The 19879-nt window shown below is 42.6% G+C and overlaps 1 protein-coding gene across 3 annotated transcripts in view; it reads right to left on the bottom strand.

Moving 5' to 3' along the window:
- Positions 1-1584: 1584 nt before the first annotated feature.
- Positions 1585-19879, bottom strand: part of GALNT10 (polypeptide N-acetylgalactosaminyltransferase 10) — a 78922-nt gene continuing 60627 nt past the window's right edge. For 2 of the 3 annotated variants that reach the window (XM_015875854.2, XM_015875856.2), the window contains exons 7-12: positions 19240-19357; positions 12357-12464; positions 10157-10378; positions 9334-9450; positions 7373-7525; positions 1585-6648 (exon numbers count right to left, since the gene is read on the bottom strand). In XM_015875854.2, the coding sequence (XP_015731340.1) occupies positions 6481-6648; positions 7373-7525; positions 9334-9450; positions 10157-10378; positions 12357-12464; positions 19240-19357 (886 nt within the window). In that variant the 3' untranslated portion in view covers positions 1585-6480. The remainder of the gene's footprint in view (positions 6649-7372; positions 7526-9333; positions 9451-10156; positions 10379-12356; positions 12465-19239; positions 19358-19879) is intronic. The other variant, XM_015875855.2, reaches the window with a different exon arrangement.

Below are 19879 nucleotides of genomic sequence, written 5' to 3'. Positions count from 1 at the left end.
GCAGCACCCGACCCTGAGGGGATAGTGTTGAATAAATATCGTTTCTAATTACACAACTGAGAGGGAAATGTTGGTAAATCACCTTAGGATGTGCTGTCAGCTGCGGGACTGCAGGCAGTACATATTGCTGCCAATGGGAAGAGCAAAATCAGCTCATCTGGCTGAGGAGAAGACGTGTTGTACAAGGAGAGAAGCAGCGTGCTATAGGATAATGTATTGCTGCAAGGTCTGAGCTCATACACAGGGAACTCAGACACAGAGGAACAGTGTGATATAGGATAATGTATTGCTGCAAGGTCTGAGCTCGTACACATGGAACATACATGTGAAAAGATGCACTTCAGAGCAGGCTGAGCTGTGCTGAAGTTACCCATGTGAAATACAGACAGCAACATCAATGCTTGTGGCCTCTCAGACAGCCAAAAAGCACTAAAATACACACGTTCCAAGCAGCCCTTGCATCACCAAGTGTGTCTCAGGATAAATACTGAGGGCAGGGCTCAGTCTTAGTGCACTTCCTTCTTTTTATTCCCAAGTTGCCTTGAAATATCTATTAAGGGGGAAAATAAATGTTCCTCTTGCTTCTGTTTGCTATTTCAATGCCAGCTACTTCCAGCTCAGGGTAATACAGTGACACATCCTTCCAGTCTCTCAGAAAAAAAAAGCAGGTGGAGGTCTTCATATAACTGCAGTCTATTTCAGCATATTTATCCTCACGGGAACCTGAAGATTTCACAGTCTGCTAGACCAGAACTTGCTGGCTGTAAAATAAACTGCTTCGCAGAGCCGTTCTTTATTAGGTATCTATCACTAACCTGATCTAATAATTCTTTGTGGGAGCTGCAATGAAGTGAGAAACAATGTTTCATACACCCATCAGCACCGAGGCAGCTTTAGTGCCTTTGAAGCAGCGATAGCCTGCTCATCCGAGTCAGCCTCTAATGAAATTAAGGGAACATGCACAGGCCCTTAAATCTTACCTGGAACAGCTCTACCTTCTAAAGATAGGTCTGCAGCATAGCTGTCAGCTGGAAGTTGCTGTTCTAATGGCATCATTCACGGTTCTTGAGGCAGAAATACTATTCTCCAAAGAGTATGTGCTGCAAAAGATGTCCCGAGATGGCCTTTTTTTTCACCTCCAGTCAGAAATCAGATTGTTCCCATTTTCTCTGTGTTGGAAGCCCATGGAAACACAGCACCCAGATTCTCACTCTCATCACTGTTTCTGTGATGGCATATACTGAGTTGCAGGTGGCATTGCTGTGGTGCTTAAAGTCCCACAGCTATAGGCATGTTCTGCCCCCTTCTCCTCCCCCCCCCCTGCTCATTTTATTTCACTGTTTTTCAGTTTTACCCCATGAAGTCATATAAAAATGAGAGCTGGGAAGACCGTGAAAGAAATGAGGTGGTGACACCTGTAGACGCTTCTCAGTGGGGCTGAAGGAGAGCACTGTGTCGTGTGGCAGGAATCCTATGGTATAGAAACACCAGACCAGGTAACGAAGCTACTTCTATGAAGTAGAGAGAAGGAAAATCCATCACCAGAGCAAAACAGTCAGGGACAGTCATTTCTGCATACACAGATTCAGAAAACACATTAAAAATTTATTTTAAATATATTATAAAAGGAAGTCCATTCAACTTTAAAAACACTAGGCATTCTATCAATGATTCCCAGTTTATGAAAGCTACTACATTAAAGTGCTACAAGTCCTTTACCACCCCCAGATATTAGGCTGTTGGTCCTAATATGCACAAAATAAATATACACTGATTCAAGAGGCACCATCCAGTTTTACAGATAAAAATGCATGCAGTACAAGGTATAGACAAACTTAGATCTTATCACCACCATTCTGAAGAATGTCTTTTAAAACCAATTCTCTTCTCCGCCCTACAGACTAAAGCTCTTTGTTGCTTTTATCACAAGGGTAAATACTCGCATCTTTTAGCTTGATCAGGTCTTTTTCTTTTTAAAGCCTGAACTTCTCATGCGGTTGACGGTCTCATTTGCTTGCTTTCTAATTAGGATTAAAACTTTTTTCCAAGAGCTGAACTAGTAGCTTCAAGAGCACACAGATCCAGCGTCTTTAAATAAGACTGCTGGAATCACTGAAGTCCTTTGGGTAATACAGAGGTATCAAGAAAGCTCAAATGCAGGGAGCATAATCAAGTAGCAAAAGCAGAGTTTAAAAAGAAAACAGCCATAGGGTTTTAATGAGGATTTCTGTAATATATCATTGCCCAGCTTCATACGCAGATCTCCAAGTTAAAGTGTGATGCTACAGAGGAGCTATCTGAACACCTGCTAGGGTAGAAAAACAAAGCACTTAAAGCTAAATCTTACACAGGTTAGGAAATTCCAGCACACAGACACACCTTGCTTAGGTGAGTCAAGTCTATTGCTTGAATCAAGCCAAATCAAACCTATTTCTTGATCCACTGAGAAATGGAGCAGGACTTCATGGTGCTCCTGACTCCCAGTCTGGCTCCCCTTTTACTGTGTACATCCTGTGAAGGGCCTTTTTAACCCGTCTCCACAGATCCTGACAGTAACCTAATGTTATTCATCATTTTGACAATAGTTTGCTAACTATTTAAGAAGCTGGTCATGCTAAGTAACTGTTCAAACAAATCTACCTTGCTGCTCCTCAGGTAAGGACCACTTAGGCACTATCAGGCTCCTTTGTCACAAGTGCTTGGAAACACAGTAGGTGATTACGAACTTGAACCACAGCAGCTGGGAACGGATAGCACACTTGGATCCCCTGCTAGCAAAGCCAGACTGTTTCACACAATTTTAACAGCACTCTTTTGACTGAAAGAAAACATTGCAGGCTGACTGCTAGAGGCTGTCTGTTCTCTCAGTCAAAATAGTCAAGTGTCTGTTCGTATCTTGAAAGAATTTTAAATAAAGGCTTCTCCCTTTTTACGCCCAGCACTTATGCAATTGCCCAATACAACTTTTAAGAGATCTCCCTCATCTCCCCTCAGTGATGCAAGCCAGTAGAGCTACTATAATGATCCTACTATAAGAACAATATGTTCTTGCAGTACTGGTTGCTGGTGGTGCTTGTTTGAGTTCAGTACACTGATGTCTCAGTGCAGCACGGAGGAGGAAAGATTGCTGCCTGGATCTTTCCAGTACAGGAAAGCAAAGTGCTGTGGACAGAGGTTTACAGAAAAGCAAACCAGGAAGAAAGTTTAGGGGAGAAATTGCTTTCTTGCTACTTCTGTATTAGATTTGAACATATACTTTCAAAGTTCCTCAGCAACTGAAAGTATCAACTTTCTGTAGGATGCTTCTGCTACAGATCTGATAAGCCCTCGGGACTATTTGTGATTTCCAATTTGGATACTTAGAACATGAAATTCAGGACCTCACATGCCAGTGAACCTCATCAGTCTTCACCACGAACAACCAACAGCCAACCAAGAAAACCTCTGGTTTAACCTCATTCATTAGTGACAACGTCCACCCTACCCACCCCCAAGTCATTAATTGCATCAATTTAACAGAGGAAACCCAGGAGCTTCTGAATTACTGCCACCCACACTAATTTTGCACTTACACACTTAAAAATAAAATGCATACACACAAATTCTGCATGAGTCAAACTTTCTCATCCATCCTCATCCCTCCAGCCCCTTCCTCCCTTCTCTCTTGTCCAGCAAGGCACTAGGAAATGGTTCAAGTTTAAGCATTTGCTGTACATTTACATTTAAAAAGGCACATCTTTATTTTAAGGATGCTGTATTCCTCTTTCAGTAAGGCTCACTCTTTCTTCTACTACAATGTGAAAAACAAAGTTATACACTGAGGCATGAAAAAGGACACCTTGCATACATAAGGTCCTCCAACATTACTCTGTAGGCCTTGGAGATTAGCACCTGTATAAAACAACAAGAGCTTCAAGAGCAAATCAAAGTATAATAACACATCATAACGAACATCCAAGGATCTCACTCTTGTCTGGGATTGTGATATTTTAAAGCAGCAGAATTCATGCAGCCATGGAGTGAGGATTTGATTGAATATCTTTTAAGGAGAAAAAATGAAGAACATTTTGCACTGGATAATCACTGGTATTTAATCTCTAGTCTTGGCTTGCACACGGATATGAAGATCTACTTATGTATTCACGCTTCAGCAATTTTGCTTACAAATAACCAGAAGTAATCGGAATAATCAACCAGTTTGCCCAGCAAAGGCCCAATTAAAGATGCAGATGGTGAAATACAGCTTCTATTTCTCAATCAGTGGATGGCTGGCTGTATTAAGTCTTCACATTAGTCAGCAAATCCTCTAGGGCATTGAAACTTATAACTGACGTGAATAAATTAATAGCTCAAAGCCCAGTGAGCCAGCAGGAAATGTACAGAATCTGTGGGGCACTTACAAGTTCAGAACCCCAAATCTTTAGAAAACAAACGAGATCAACAATATTGAGAAGCACCCAGTGGGACCAGTCACCCTAAAAGCTCCAGTTTCCACATATTGTAATTGGTTGTTGAACACAAAATGCCTCAACATCCCCACGTCTACTGATGCACACTGCTACTATCTGTCCTTCCTCACTCGATTAAGATCACTCTGTGGTAAAAGACCTGCTCATTACTGTAGTTCTTTCTGAAGCAAGAGTCCAGTATGGCAAGCAGCTAGGACTCCAAAGCTCTCTTCACAAGTGAGTCCAAGTATGAAGCAAGCCATGCATTTTAGAAACAGAAACAAATCCTCTTGTTAGAAAACAAAAACACACAAAGCTGCAAGCAGAACGCCCTACAGTCCATGTACATCACTTGCTGATTGTGTCACAGTCATTAGAAAAGTGAAAATTGCACTGATCATGGACAAACAGCTTCTTGTTCCACAGGTATTAAAACATTCATAAAGACATTTATTCAGGCCGTCTAGTGATCCACAGTCAGCACTACTAGACTAATGAGAGCATTAATAACTTAAGGAAAGCAAGTCAGACACAAAGCACTGGAAAGCGGTGCTCTCTCCCAAAGAAATGAAAAGAGATTCTAATGACAGAGATATTGCAGTTACTGAGAACATATGGTGTCAGCTCTGATTGACACTGATCTCACTTCCACAGCAATAGTGCTGCAGAACTGTCTCAGGGAAGTCTAGATCTTTCCTTTCTTCACTCCTAAAGAATTAGACACTAATACATGTGGCAAGCCCAGACCCAGCTGCAATGCAGTGCCCATTTTCTCCCTGCTCTGAGACTATACCTGGTGATTTAGTAGAGCAGGTCAGATATGGCCTCAGTTATGAGGATACGAGAGTTGGAAATGATTTTGAACCTCATAGTTAGCATAACAGACAGAGCTAGGGAGGCAGCTAGTTCTGCCCTAGTCTGCTTAAGCAGCAGGTTTCCAGTCACTGGAAACTGTACAGTTCTGTGGATGTTGGGAAAGAAAGGGAGAGTGCATTCCCACAAGCCTAGAACACCACTGACCACAGGACTCATGATTAGAATAAACTACAAATGGATAAAAACCAACGGCTAATCCCAGCCCTGACTTAATTATTCTGAATTAATCTTCTCACACCAACAGTGAGTTAATCTCTAAAGGAAAAACAAAAGCTGCCTTCGCGTTTAGCTCTAAGAAACGCTACAGGTGTCCATGATAAAATGATGCTGAACATAAAATGAGTTTGGTATCCAAAAATCTTAACTTGTAAGAACTGTGCTCAGTTAAAAACTCCGCTGATCTTTCACCTTGAGGATTCAACAGCGAGTGACAAATTGACTGCAAAACAAATGGACCAGAAACCCAGATTCCTCATCTCCAATAACTACAGCAATAACCCCAACACTCGGCTGCACTTCCTCCAGAGCTCTTTCCTTTATCAGAGCTATCATTTGGAAAGTAATAACAGTCAATCTGTTTGAAATACATTTTGGTTTCAGGAAAGAAAAAAAAAAATAATTCATTTCATCTTACATTTTGATGGCCTATTTCTTTTTTATGTCTGTGACATCAGAGAATTAAATTTTGCGTTCAAGATTTTACTCAGATGGAATTTGGAAGATAAAGCACATATTTGGGAATGCTTCAGCAGGTGGTATAGCAGCTACATAAAGTACTGTATTTGAGGGTCCTAGAGAATAAAATCATTTAACACCAGACCCACAAGGGAAATAGAGCAGGTAAAAAAGAAAAGTAGTTTGAATCACATTCAGACTCCTCTGAAAACAGAGATTTTGTTCTCATCTCAGCACAGAAGCGGCTCTGGCAAAGCCTTTAGAACTCCGCCATTACCAGAAGAGAAGGATGCAGCATCTTCACAATAAAGACTGGCCTGCTAGTTTACCTTCTCCTGAGATTCTCCCTTTTACCTTCATTAACTGTTTAAAAAAAAAAAAAAAAAAAAGTATTCTTAAAAAAATTTTTGTAACCCTCCCCAGTAAAAACTATAATTGTAAAATATATATATAATATATATATATATATATTCTCAGTCTTTTAAAGATCAAGATTTCTGTTAAATTTTTCCAAGACGGTTGAGTTTGTATGTTCAAATATCCACTGCTGCGTTGGAGATGATGGATTGCAGCTGTTCATAAAGATCTTTCGGTCACTCTCACTGCAGTCCATACAGCTGCTGCTTACCGGATGGTAAAGGGTCTTGTCCTGGAGAAGATACATTTTGTGAGGTTGCTAAGCAGAGAAGCACAGCTCATTTAAAACCAACAGAAACGAGACTTAAAAAGCAAGGTGAGACACTTCATCACTTGAATGTAACCCAATAAAATCTTCTGAGCTTTAATGTTTAGCAAGCAGTACCTCCGTTTCCACCCCATGCAATGGTATCGAGCCCAATCCTATCAATTGCACTGGGAAGCTCAAAACCTATTTCTGAATGCAGGTCCTGCAGTCTCCAGGCTCATATCCTGTTTCAGTCACTCCGCAGCAATGTGTATAAGGACTGCAAGGACTGAGACACGTCATTTAATCGGGAACTTACCTATTTGAAACAAAAGCACTGCTTAGTAGGAAGTCGAATAAATCCTTATCTACTTTTGGCATGACCTTCTAGTGTTTACATCAAACCAATAAGCTCAGCACACCTCTCTGCAAACAGGTTTTGCAAGGGCGTTACATTATCTCATTTCCAGCAGCAGACAGGACTGCAAGAACAACATCCTTCTGCTTAGCAAGCCCTGGAGAAGAACTTACCATCTCTAACCAGTGAAGAAGGGAAGCAGCCTCTTTCTAATGAAGGGTAATTAGTGGTACAACCACACCAGATAAAGAGACAACTAAGACATGGGTGGTGACATTTTAAAGAGACTTAGGTGACCATAAGCAACTTGAGACCTTATACATACATGCATGCACACACACACACACTCACTTTTCGGTATCTCCAGAGCTGGTTTCCCTTCATTCCATGACAGTCATAGAGGGTCACAGGGCTGCTGTGGGAAATGGCATCAAAACAAAACTTCTTGGTGTGCTGAGGATCCCCAGGACGGATGTCTTCTCTCCAGCTAAATGTGAATACCTGCTAGGACAAAAAGGATCCTCAGGATGGTACCGGACACAGTCCTTTCACCATAGGAATGGCATTCCCTTCTTCACCCACAGGGTGGGGATTGCTTCAAGAAAGGATAAAACTATCCTAGAGAAAAACTGCTTCTACCTCTGGGGACAGGGACTACTGATGAGGGGAGTCTATAGCAGCTACCACGTGGACTGCCACACAGCATGCTAAATGAGTCTGTGCTGCTGCAAACTGCCATGCTAGTTAGCTTGGGTACTAATGGCAGACTTGAATGTCTCTGCATTGCAGACATACATCAAGGATTAAGTAAGCAGCTGACCAATTACAGCACTACACAGCTAGCAAAAACAGGGAAGAGCTACAGGAGCGCTGAGTTAACGCTGGCAGTAAATATTCAATGCACAGTCTGCAGTCACCTTGAGAATACTTTGTCCCATGCCTTATGACACAAGAAAACAGGAGGTTTACAGCTCCCCACCCCACTCCACTTTATTGTCAGAAGGGTAAACACCAGGGCAATGCTTCCTGGTGCTCCCTATAGACCTTGTAAAGATCTGTCAGCCTTCCTAGACCTCTTTGTTGGGATGAAGTAAAAGAAGGGATAGACTACAGGAAAGAAAGAGGGTTTTATCTCCAGTAACTAGGCATAACCTACCAATGCCTGGCCAAATCATAGCTTTAACAAGACCTGCTGGATGCCAGCATATCCCTTCTATGTGGCGCTGCATAGATATGGGCCAGCATGCAATCCCTCATGGCCCCCATTGGGAAGCGGCTGTTTTGGGGCTCCTTTTAGAGCCAGGTAAGGGAACAGGCTTTTCCTCAGAGAGATCTCATGGAACACTAAGATAAACCAGTAATGAGTGGAGTGCTAATATTTGATGCAGTGTGGCCAAAAACTTCTGCACAAAGCAGCTTTGTTCCCACGTCCCTTTAGACCTCTCTTGTGAGAGAAATTACCATAATCATTGAGGTTCAAGGCTACTCAAAAGTCCAAAACACATTCTCCTCCTAAACATAAGCCAACACTAATTGTTGAAGATCCTCCTGACACAACAGAGGCTTAGTTTTGGACTGTGTCTGAGTAAATTGGTTTCCAGTTTTCATGCATCAAAATTGATAGGCAGCAACCCATTATCTCCCACTGAAGCCACTGCCCTGAAGAGTTACACATGGCTCAGTAATAAAGGCATTGTTTTCTTGATCTTTTCTCAGCCCAGTTGCTACAGTTTAGACAAACTAATATTTCCCTCCCTTCTCTTACAATAAAGCTGTCGTTTCTGGTGCTTTATACGATGAGAGGGTGAATCTATAGCCTGGACGGTTTCATCTCTCTCCAGCAGTGGTTGGGTGTTTATAATGCATTTGCCTCCTGTCAGAAGGATGATAGTAAGTGGTTATTGAATGCTTCTGCAGGCTCATTAATATGCATGACGCTCCTCTATCACTTCTTTCAGCACAACCTTTGAAGTTAATATTCACTTTGTTACATATTACAGCTGCCTTGTTACTGGTTTCTTTTATTATTTTGGCGTATTGTTTTTCTTCTGCTTTCTTTTGTTCACCCTGAGAACTTCAAAGCAGAGGTAAAAGCTCTGCATGAAGGCTGCCAGACTGCAGATCCTGCTGCAAGCACGTCACATCCTGCAGCCAAGCCCATCAAATGCAATGTGCACGTGAGCCTTGGGGTGCACAGCACTCTCCCTTCACCTGACGGTTCTACAACAGCCTTGCTTCACATTTACCTGTTCCTGCAACTCCTCCTCCCCAGATTTATTTAGGAGCATGTGAGTGATCAGAGGGATCGTTACCTGCACGTTGTTCCATGCTGCCTCTCCTCTGTCCTTCACGCAGCTTTCCAGCCTCAGCGGGGATCCCAGAGATCCATGTTTAGTGTCAACACACAGCCCAGTTCCTACATTGCGTATCTGAAATATTAAATTAGTGTTCAAGTGACAGCCAACAGGAAAGAAGCCTTAAACTGCTTCAAATAACAGCAGCATTTGTATGAATACGGTTTTGAGATTTCTCACTTAACTACATATCTGAGCTGGCAGGTAACAGCTAGAAGAAAGTACAGACTCCAGATGGGACCCATCAGGAGCCAGCTGTAAAATAACCTGCAGGACACAGCAAAAACCATCAGCTATACAACTGCAGAGCTCGCTGTTGTTATAAGTAACAATTCAGTACCTCACCACTGGAGCAACTCTTTGAAAACAAATATGTCCTTCCTGGTTTGCAGATGTGGAAATGAAGGTGCTGAGTAGCTCAGAACAGTTGTACAGCTCTTTGGAAATATAAGATTCCTACTATTGCTCAGCTGTCCCTCTTTCTAGCCCACCCCACTGACATGTTCTGCCTTTGACTAGATACACAGCATGCAGACCAAGCCAAGTCCCTTTTTCGTTTTGTTTGTATTCGCGCTCTAATAGAAGCTGCTGCTTAACTGCTCTCATCAACCAAACCTACATATCAGTATGGGAATTCTGGTCTTTGAAACATATCAAGCAGGATCTTTAAATACTTGCTCGCCACTTCCAACAAACCAGTACTGGAGCACAGAGCTAAGGCAACTTTTATGTCCTAAATTGAGCATGTTTGCCCACTGCAGGTTTCAGAGCACAAACTTGCCTCTCCCCAGGCAGCTGCAGGAGGCTCCACAGGTGGGTAAAACTTGGGCAAGTCCCACGCAACCTCACTCATGAACCACTTGAAGCTCTTGCAGTTGAGGCTGTTACGGAGTTCCTTCTGAGCTGTGACGTCCCCTGCAGAAAGATGCCGGTACTCTGGTCTGCGCTGGTAGATGTACTCTGCGTACTCGTCCATCCACACCTCAGCCACCCGCTTCAGATTCTGTGTGGGTAATTGCCATGTGTGAAAATGAAGGGGAGAAACATATGAGAACTCTCTGAACAAACTACTGCCATTAGCATTCAGCACAGCTCTCCTGGTTTAGCTCAGAAAGGATTTTCATTCACATCCACTCTCTCTCTCCGGCTTTAGGACAAAGATTATTTTTATTATTCTCCTGTTCCAAGGGATTTTTAGAAAGATATTTTCAGCTGAGGTCAAAAAAGAATCCTGGCACTTAGCCATTATATCTGGTTCCTTTGTGGCTTAGGAAAACAACATTAATCAAAAGTTGTTTTCTTATTTTGTTCCAAAAAAGAAGCAAGTCAGAGAATGATGCTGGTATATTCCACTGGCCATTCAAAGGTCCCTGACAAATTGTTCTTTCTTAAATCTTCCCCGTTACATTTTATATTCACCTAAGAACCGGATTTGCACTGCTCCCTGATAGAAGGCTTCAGTTCTCAGTATTCTTTCTTACCACTATTTTCTGGTTTTGTGGCTTAAAAAACTGTTTAACAGAAACTCCGAAATACAGGAGGAATACGCATCTTTCAGGTGACCCTTAAGAACAGAAGCAAAGGGTTTATTTCCTGGCAGTGGTATGTTTCACACTGCACTGCACAACAACCCCACAAAAATAAAACCAACAGAAACCAAAAAACACAACACAGACTCAAGGAGTTCAAATCAATGACACCTCAAGCTTCGCACTGGCTCTGCAGTGAGTCTTGCATCTCTTATTTTGGGAGAAAGACAAATGCCAAAATCATCTATAGCTTCAATGCTAAAACAGTGTCTGAACTGTGTAATGTACATGACCCCCTCAAGATGCCTGCCCTACTGTTTGCCATAGGGCACTCAACTGTTGGACCTTGGACAGTTCTCTGGCAACATGAGGTACACTCCTGGTGCCACACAGCAATGTGTTGTACACAGCCATGACTGGTGTGACCCCACAGCATCACCCAACTTACCTGAGGGCAGTCAGCCCCACAGTGGTCAGATGCTGCCAAAAAACCCTAGGATGTTAAGAATGAGCAGTGCTCCCCTGCCCCAGGTGCAGCCCACACAAGACAAAAATGGGCGTTCATCTCAGTATGACTTTAATAAGTCATAAGACACAGCCTCTTCTCTGCACCTGCCCACCACTGCCTTCCAGCACTGTGAGGGTATACAAGAGTCAAACACTGAACCAAAAGGAATACAGCTCCATCCTGAAGGGATGGCACAGATAGGAGAGTGCTCTGTTCCTCTGGTAGGTCATTTCTGAGCTGAGCAATAAATCCAAATCTCTAACTAGGATGATGTTATTAAACTGAAAAAACACTGCAGCACTTTGCAAGCCTTAAGACTGCAGAGCAGCAGGGTACTTTTTGTGGTTTGTAGCTTTGCAGCCTTCCTGCTCCTATGATTTTTTTCTCCCACCAGAGGGCAATGCAATTCCTTCTCAATTTGTGAAATTAATTGGACAAAGCCAGTGCACAACAAGCAAAGGCTCTTTTCTCTTTGGGCTACACTAGATTAAGAAATAAGATGCCACAGAACTTTGCATTGTGGAGAATTACAGCTTGCTCATTTAGTGGTTTGTGATGCTTGAAACGCAGAGGTCTTTCAATCACCAAAACACAATCGGCACTCTGAAGCGTGCTGCTCTTTGAGAACACAACTGAAATGACTGTAGTATTATACAAATAAAAATGGTATCTTGTTTTTTTAAATTGGTGATTCCATACCCTGTGCCTGACTGCAAAGCTCCCTCTCACCATTTAGTAATGGAAGGTATTTTAAGCATGACCCCTGTACAAGTACAGCTCAAGTATTACAAGCCTAAATTTGCCTCTACAAATGTGGCATGGTAACACTGTGGTCAGACACCCTTCATAGCTTAAGAGGTAAAGAAAACAGAACTTTGCTTTTCAAAACCTTCCCGCAAGTGTCTGAGCATGTGCAGGATGAGGGGAACATCATTGCCACTTACTCTCGCCAGGCTGACTCCTGTTGGAACCTTGTAAGGAACATATTTTCTGTAGATATGACCAACTCTAGAGCAAGGGATGTCCTCCATACGACCCCCACACATCCACACCTGTGAAACAGCAGATACAGATTCACTCTTGGTTATATGGAGGAAGAAACAAGACTTCAAGTTATGAAGATGCTTAATGCAGAACTTTATTATTATTTTTACCTTACAGTACATTCTTTGAAACACCCTCCCTCTTTGCTTTAGTCTCAAATCCCTTAACTACCTGCTTAGAGCCATGCAAGCATTGATTTAGTGCAAGTACTATCAAGCCCAATGGCTGATAAACAGTTTAATTTTGCATTCCTTAGAGAGAAGAGCAGAAAGAAAAGTCCAAGCACACAGTACACTTTAAATTGCTATAACAGCAACAGTAGCCATAACAGTTAAACTGGACTGTCATATCCTAGGGGTAGGCTGCACAGAAAAGAAGCATCTCTATAGTACCAGCCCTGTCATATACAAAATGCTCCAGGGAATACATGATCCTGTTTAGGTGTCAGAGGGCAGAAAAAGACTGCTACCTTACCCCATGGTTATCTGCAAAGTCTGGGATATCACTTACACGGTTTTACTGCTGACAGGCAATCACTGGTTTTGCAGCTTTACAATTAAGCAGAAATCTCTTCCTGGTGAAAACGTAATTACCCTTAAAAAAGTTGTTAGAATGCTGATGAAACGCTGCTAGGTAAAGATGACTACATTGATGCTTGACTTGTGGCTACACTATGCCCCAAAGTTTCCTTCCCCATCTGGGAAGACCTCACTATGTGCCAGCAGTCACCAACAACTTTCTGTTATCCCTCATTTATAGCATGGATGGACTCACTTTGCCCAAGCAAAGGATGTTTTCTGAAACAGCTCATCTATTTTGTTAGGTTCAAGAAACATATCCCTGTGTGCTTCCCAGAGATACCTTATCAATAGTGAAAGTATCCTTCACTCTGCAAGACAAATGATTTTCTGAATTCCTGACATTGCCATGCCCTTCGCTTTGTCCCTAGATCTTACATTAATACCCCCAAGGCAGCAGTATTAAAGGCGGCCTGCTGGTGCTGCAAGCTGATGCAGAGCTCTTGATCTCTCCATTCACTGTGGCTAATTTGAGCCACCGCAGTTCACTGTACAATGAGCTTAGTCAACAGCTTCACATATAGCAGGCAATTCCATTAATATTCTATGGTGACAATATTAAATACTTAGCTTGGAAGAGAAATATTTGGCCAAGGCTGCTGCATAATTATTAACTCTGACACTAAAGTCCTCTGGTGTTTCAGCTCTGTCTACTGGCCCTAATAATTACAGTCATTTGCTGACTGTGTATAACTTAATGGGGGTTGGTTGCTCTCTGTTAGTGGAATATTTTTCACAGGCAACTTCTAAAGTTCAAGGTACTTAATTACATGCCATTACAGTGAAAGAGAGACAAGAAGTTGACAAACACTCCTTCTACAGAATTTCATTCCTTTTGTCCCTGCTGTGTCTTGAGGGTCTGGTAAAGAAGAGATGAAGATGAAAAAGAAACTTCTTTCAGGTTCTGTGAAGTTTACAGCGGGATCAGAAACACTTCCTGATCCACAGCTGCTGTGCTTTTCATTACAAAGGGCCACAATATGATTTCTTCTTCTAGGAAATTAATAGAATGAGAAAGCAAGAATTTGGAGATGTCTTATGCTTCTATAACAAAAATGGTTTGTACTAAGTTGTAAGAGCTGCAGCATGTGTGTCCAGAACCTGGGAACTATTAAATCTGCAGGAACAGCAGAAGAAGCCTAGAACTTAGCTGCATAAGCAGAAACACTCCCCAGCAACCTGTATTTTTACACTGTACGCTGCACTCAGCATGAAGAAAGTCCTATTGGTTCAAAAGTAGCTGCATTTCAGCATAATGCATGCCCGAATGAAAACATCAGCTTGTTGTCCTTGCCCAAACAATGCCTTAAGAAAAGGCTTTTAGTTGGGCCATTGTGAATACACATCTCCCCTGCAAACACAACTGCTTTAAGTAACATCAGAAAGTGACTTCCACAGTCAAAATGCAGCTAGAGGGAAGAGCTCTATCCTTGCACTGCAGGTCTTGTGGTGCAACGCAGACAGCACTCATCTATAAAGGAATATGGGAAGCTGGGCAGAATGGTGAGACATTGGGCCAGGAGCTCCTCACTGACTCTCCATAAGACGCTACGTAAACACATGCAATGATATGTTAAGTAAAGCTACTGAATAGGTAAAGTCTGAGATCAGTTCTACAGTTGTTTTTCTAATTGTGATTTAAACTATCAGCTCCCCAGTGATGCTGTACCAATGCAGCACGGAGCCAATGGCAAACTTCCCAATTCCTGCCAGCAGACCTCAGCAACCCTTCCAAAGTACTTTGCCAGCTCAATGCTTTACTATTGTCTCGTGCTGCAAGTGACAGCACGCTTGTGGTACAAATCTAATTTTAAAAGCACAGTCTCCATTCATTCATTGCTGCTTTGATTTATTTTATTAGTGAGCTTCTTTGTGTGGTGACAGAACTCATTACAACCTCCATAAAGATAATTACCAGTCCTTATCTATAAAAACGGCAGAAAGGAGAGGAGGAAAGTGTGAGATGTGCATCAGTAAAACACTGCAAACAAAAGCATTAGGAAGTTGGAGCTAAAGGTCAGAGAAATCGCATCCAAGGGTCTGTCAAGGAATAACTGCAAGGGAAGCAAACCCAAAATAGCTGTGTGCTGAGAGCAGACTTCCACTCAGTTGGCAGTATTTGGTTGTTTTGGAACAAGGGTACAGTTCACAGGCATGACACATCAGAACTTGCACTGCTAAAAATACAGCACTGCTGAACAGCTGAAGCAGCGCTGTTCTGTGGGGAGCACCTCACAGTGACACCGACTGTCACTTACTGCTGCCTTCTCCCGTGGCCAAGGAGCCAGCTTTGTTTTTTGGGTGCTGTTTTACAAAGGGGTGAGCGAGTGACTCACCTCTCCAGTTGATACGACAGTAAACATCAGAGCCTGGACCTGACGCACTTAATTTCCAACAGCCATTTAGTAGAATGTTGTTAAGAGCAAGAATCAGAGCTGGTCAGTCAGGCAGGGCTCTATAAAATGACCTGATCAGATCTCATTAGGAGAAAACAGGAAATTTCTCTTCCTCCTCAGGCACGATTTTACCAATCTACATTCTGAGTTTGGAATCCAGCAGCTGACAGCTCTGCTGGAATTGGCTGAAAACCGGGCTGTACCGAGGTCGATGGGAACACTGCAATAGAGTTTTCTGAGGCCACAGTCTCACCCTAATCATAAAATCATATACAGAAGAAGTAAAATAACAGCACAGGTGATATTGTTTCTGTCTTCCTGGCAGCCTGGAGAGCTATAACTCCATATTCATAGAATGACTCAAGAGCCTTTGACTTAGCTAGTGTGCTATGAAAGCAAGAGATAATATGCCACCTATTCTCTGCATGGGAACGTTATGCTGATCCAATTCCCGTTCTGCCATTTCAGAAAACAATGTCACATAAGAGAGCTGAACCTCTCCTCAAAAACACACAATACAATACCACAGTTGGTGTGAGAGCACAAACTATCTGTGTGTACAAGGTTTATGCTTCCCAAGACAGGAATAAAACAAAACAAAAACCACACAAAAGAATGAGCCAAGCCTTGAAAAGAAAGCTGCTCCTGCAAGAAACAGCAAAAATAAAGATCACGGGGTGCACCAACAGAGAGAAGCTGGCTGGTTGTCTGAGCACACACTGAAAGGTGGGAAGAAAAGGGCACAGTGGATGAGTCCAGGGGGTTCTCTGCATGTCAAGGTAAGTGAGAGGATGAAAGCGAGGGCAAATAGTAACTCAGGAAAACATTAATTCTCTGTGCTGCAAACATCAGCTGCCATTGTAGCTGGGAATGACTGCTCTACAAAAGATTGAGGTGGCTAGAAAGGAGCTGGGATCTGTGTATGTGCAAATCTCTTGCACAATACAGACCAGCACAGCCCCTCCTCATCTCCTTGACCATTACAGAGTAATACAGCAGACAGCACTTTCCAATAGTCACATTTCACAGGGGGTCAGTGAGTGGGTGCACTCATTTTCCTGCTGGTGCAAGAGTACACTGATATTTGACCCAAGCACACAGCAGGAACTGAGACCAAAAACTATCTGACAGTCTGAAGCTGATCTCTCTGCCAGCAGGACAGAGGAAGAGGAAAGAAGCCACCCCTTGGTGAAGCAGAGAGCCTTAGAATTAAGCAGTATAGGCTGCCTTTAAAACAAACCAACAGAACAAAACAGAATGCCAGGTCTGTTTCACTGTGGGCAAACATGAGCTGCTCCTTCATCACTAACCCACTAATTCCTATTTGGATGCATGGAGACTGCAAGGCGGCATTTATGGTTAGGACCCCAATTAGAAAGTTTGATTCTAATTCAAACTTTGCTTAATTTCTATTTTCATCCCTACAGTACGCTTTGTTTCCTAGTGAAGTTTTTGCACACATTTAATCCAAGGAACAGGTGTTTTATTAATGGAATTTGATTCATTCCCTGCTGAAATGTTTTCTGAGGTGCAAAAGACTCATAGTTACTGTGCTGGCTTTGCCTTCAGCCTGAATATTTCTTCTCTGAAGGAAGCACAGCCAGCTGATGACAGAAATACATGCGCTCTCAAAACAGAAAGGCAAGAAGCTCCTAAATAAACTTGTTTATTTGCAGTCTCTCAGCAACAGAGCCCTCGATTTTAAAATAAATGCAGAAAACCATATAGTCTGTGTGTGGCCAAAAAAAAGAGCACATTTGAGGAGAAAAGAAATCTGCTCCTGGTGAGGTTTGAGAAGGCAGAACTGATGCAGCAGCTCAAAAACCAACAGCACAACACAGGGCTGCACCCACAACTCCCGGGCAGAGGAACGGATTCATTGTTAAAGCCGAGCAGTACATTTGGCACAAGTCTGAATGCATTAAGCAATAAATAGTGCAAAAGGAGTTAGCCCATGTCTAAACTTAAGAGTTAAATTATTTGACAACTCAACTCAAGTACAAAATCTCAGTTTGCTTCTAAAGGTAAAACCGGAGCTCTAAGCTCACCAGGAAATGTCATGGCTTCATAAATTCTATGAACAAACCTTCTATTCTCGCAATTCCAGCAGAATTATTAAATCTATCAGCCACAGATGAATGTATCAATTTATCTTAATTTCTGAAGATACACTGAGCCTCTTTCAGCTAAAACTTCATTTTTCTGTTGCACAATGAAAGAAAAAAAGAAGGTCTTTGCAGAGATTAATTAAAGCAAATTTATCCTTCCATAAATTACCGTCTCTGGACTGAAATAAAACACAGCGTGTTTCAGAGAGGATAAGCAAACAGATGAATGAAGCAGTCTTATTTCCTGCAGATCAAGCAGCACGGCTGTCTGCTGCGGCACCAGAGACAAAGGGCTTGCCCTGCTGCTGTCATCACTCTTGGAAACCAGCATTTTCCAAAAGGGCCGAGGAAAAGAGGCTGAATACTGTCACTACCCCTCCTGCAGAGAATGACATCGTTACACTATTTCATTACATGCAACACAAAGCATAAATAGCTCCAGCTGGAATGACATCCCCAAAGAGGGAGTCACTCCCCTCTTTCTGCTGCTGTTACATAGGAAAAGGGACCTCCACCATGGCTTTACTACTGAATTCTGTGAGCAAACAATGGAAGAAAAAACTTTGCTGCATGGTAATACATGGTACATACGCATAGTAATATGGTTTGCTGAATATAATTTAATATGCCTTTGGATTGCACAGAGGCACTGAGATCTAAGAATCTCATTTTGTTAGAGATCACCCATGCCTGTTTGTCAGGGAGACAGATGAGGAATTTCAGCTGCTGAAACTAAACTGCACACTGTGCTATCACTGCTCCTGCCTTCTGGCCCCATACCAAGGCCAACTACCTTAGTTCAGCTGCTTTACACTTACAAGTTTATATACTCAACTGCTGAAAGAGAAACCACACAGTGGCCCAACAGAGTTTAATGTGGAAGTCTTTACTTAATCCCCTACAGGCTACGGGAAGGATTCCCACCACTGAAGAGAAGAACAACCACGTACGTCCCTTTGGTGACCTGGGGCATCCCATCAGGCTCCCTACATGTATTTCAGAGTGTCATACTCCAAGACAACATAGGTATACCAGTGGCCTCTGTGAATCATAGTGGCTCACTGCCATTAGTGTACGCTATTGGTTACCTGGCTAACTTATTTCAGAGCCCTCAAGCAAAACAGTTTGGACAATCAGTAATAGAACTGTCCTTAAGGCAGACAGGTAATGATATGAAGCTGTTGCCAGCAGAAGTGTTATTATTGCAATTGCTGAGGATTTCTCCCAGTGTAATTAATAGGCTCCGTTCCTTGCAGCCAGGAGTCAGATGGATTGACTACAGACAGTAAACTACTCTCAGCTCTGGGAACTCAACCTCAGGATGGAGGCAGTGGACCAGGCAGACAATGAGATGCTTGGATCTCTTTCAATCAAGGAAAGCATTTCATCTTCTTGCTAGAGCGAGGGCAAAAAGCCTACCAGTAACAGATAGCTCCACACAAGCTGACTTACCCTTGCTGGGAAGAACATCTGAAGATGTGACCACAGAGCAGGGGCACCCCAGCTAATGCTCCAAAACTGACCCTCACAAATGACTGGTGTCATCATCGCTGTCTCTTCTGCACACTATCTTACTTACTCCCAGCTCTTTCACCTTTAGTTGCACGCAAAAGCAAGGACAAGATAGAACATTCACATTCTGAGCCTCAGAACAGTTCTTACTTTTCAAAACAAAAGGAATTTCCAGAGAACATAGCTCACCTTAAAGGATATTTCATACTGCTCTCCTCCCCATATCTCCAGACCTGCATCATACCCTCCCAGCTCCCAGAACCACTTTCTATCGACTGCAAACAGTCCTCCAGCCATTACAGGAGACCTTAAGGAAAAACCAGACTCCATATTACAAACATATTCAAAGACACAGATCTCCAGCTAAACATTTAAAAAACAAAGCAAGATTTACAAATATTCTTTCCATCACCCCGTATTCACGGTGCATTTGCAGTCCTTTAGGAACAAGCAATTGTTTTTGCATTAGCTATTAACTTCCCAGTTGCAAGTGGAGGACTAGACCAGGCTCCTTTCAGAACCAATAAATGCCTCCTCCAAACAGAAAGAGTTCACCATTAAATGACAGGACAGAACCTCTCCCAGAGGAACCCATATGCTGCGCTTGTGGTGTTCTCTGTCTCAGTAATACGATCAAGTCATTGAGACTGGCCTCAAAAGGTGTTTGTGGGGTTTTATTTTGCTGCAGAAGTAGAAAGGACAGCAGAACTGTCTCAATGTTGGCAAGCACAGCAACAGCAGAACATAACTTGATCACAGATTTACTTCTGCAATGCACTGCAATCATCAAAATTGCTGTAATTATTCTGCTAGGTTTTCTTCTCCCCCC

The sequence above is a fragment of the Coturnix japonica genome, chromosome 13 (assembly GCF_001577835.2).
Source record: "Coturnix japonica isolate 7356 chromosome 13, Coturnix japonica 2.1, whole genome shotgun sequence".
In the NCBI taxonomy this organism is placed as follows: Eukaryota; Metazoa; Chordata; class Aves; order Galliformes; family Phasianidae; genus Coturnix; species Coturnix japonica.
The sequence above is the reverse complement of the archived record's forward strand: the minus strand, read 5'-3'. Positions and strand labels throughout refer to the sequence as shown.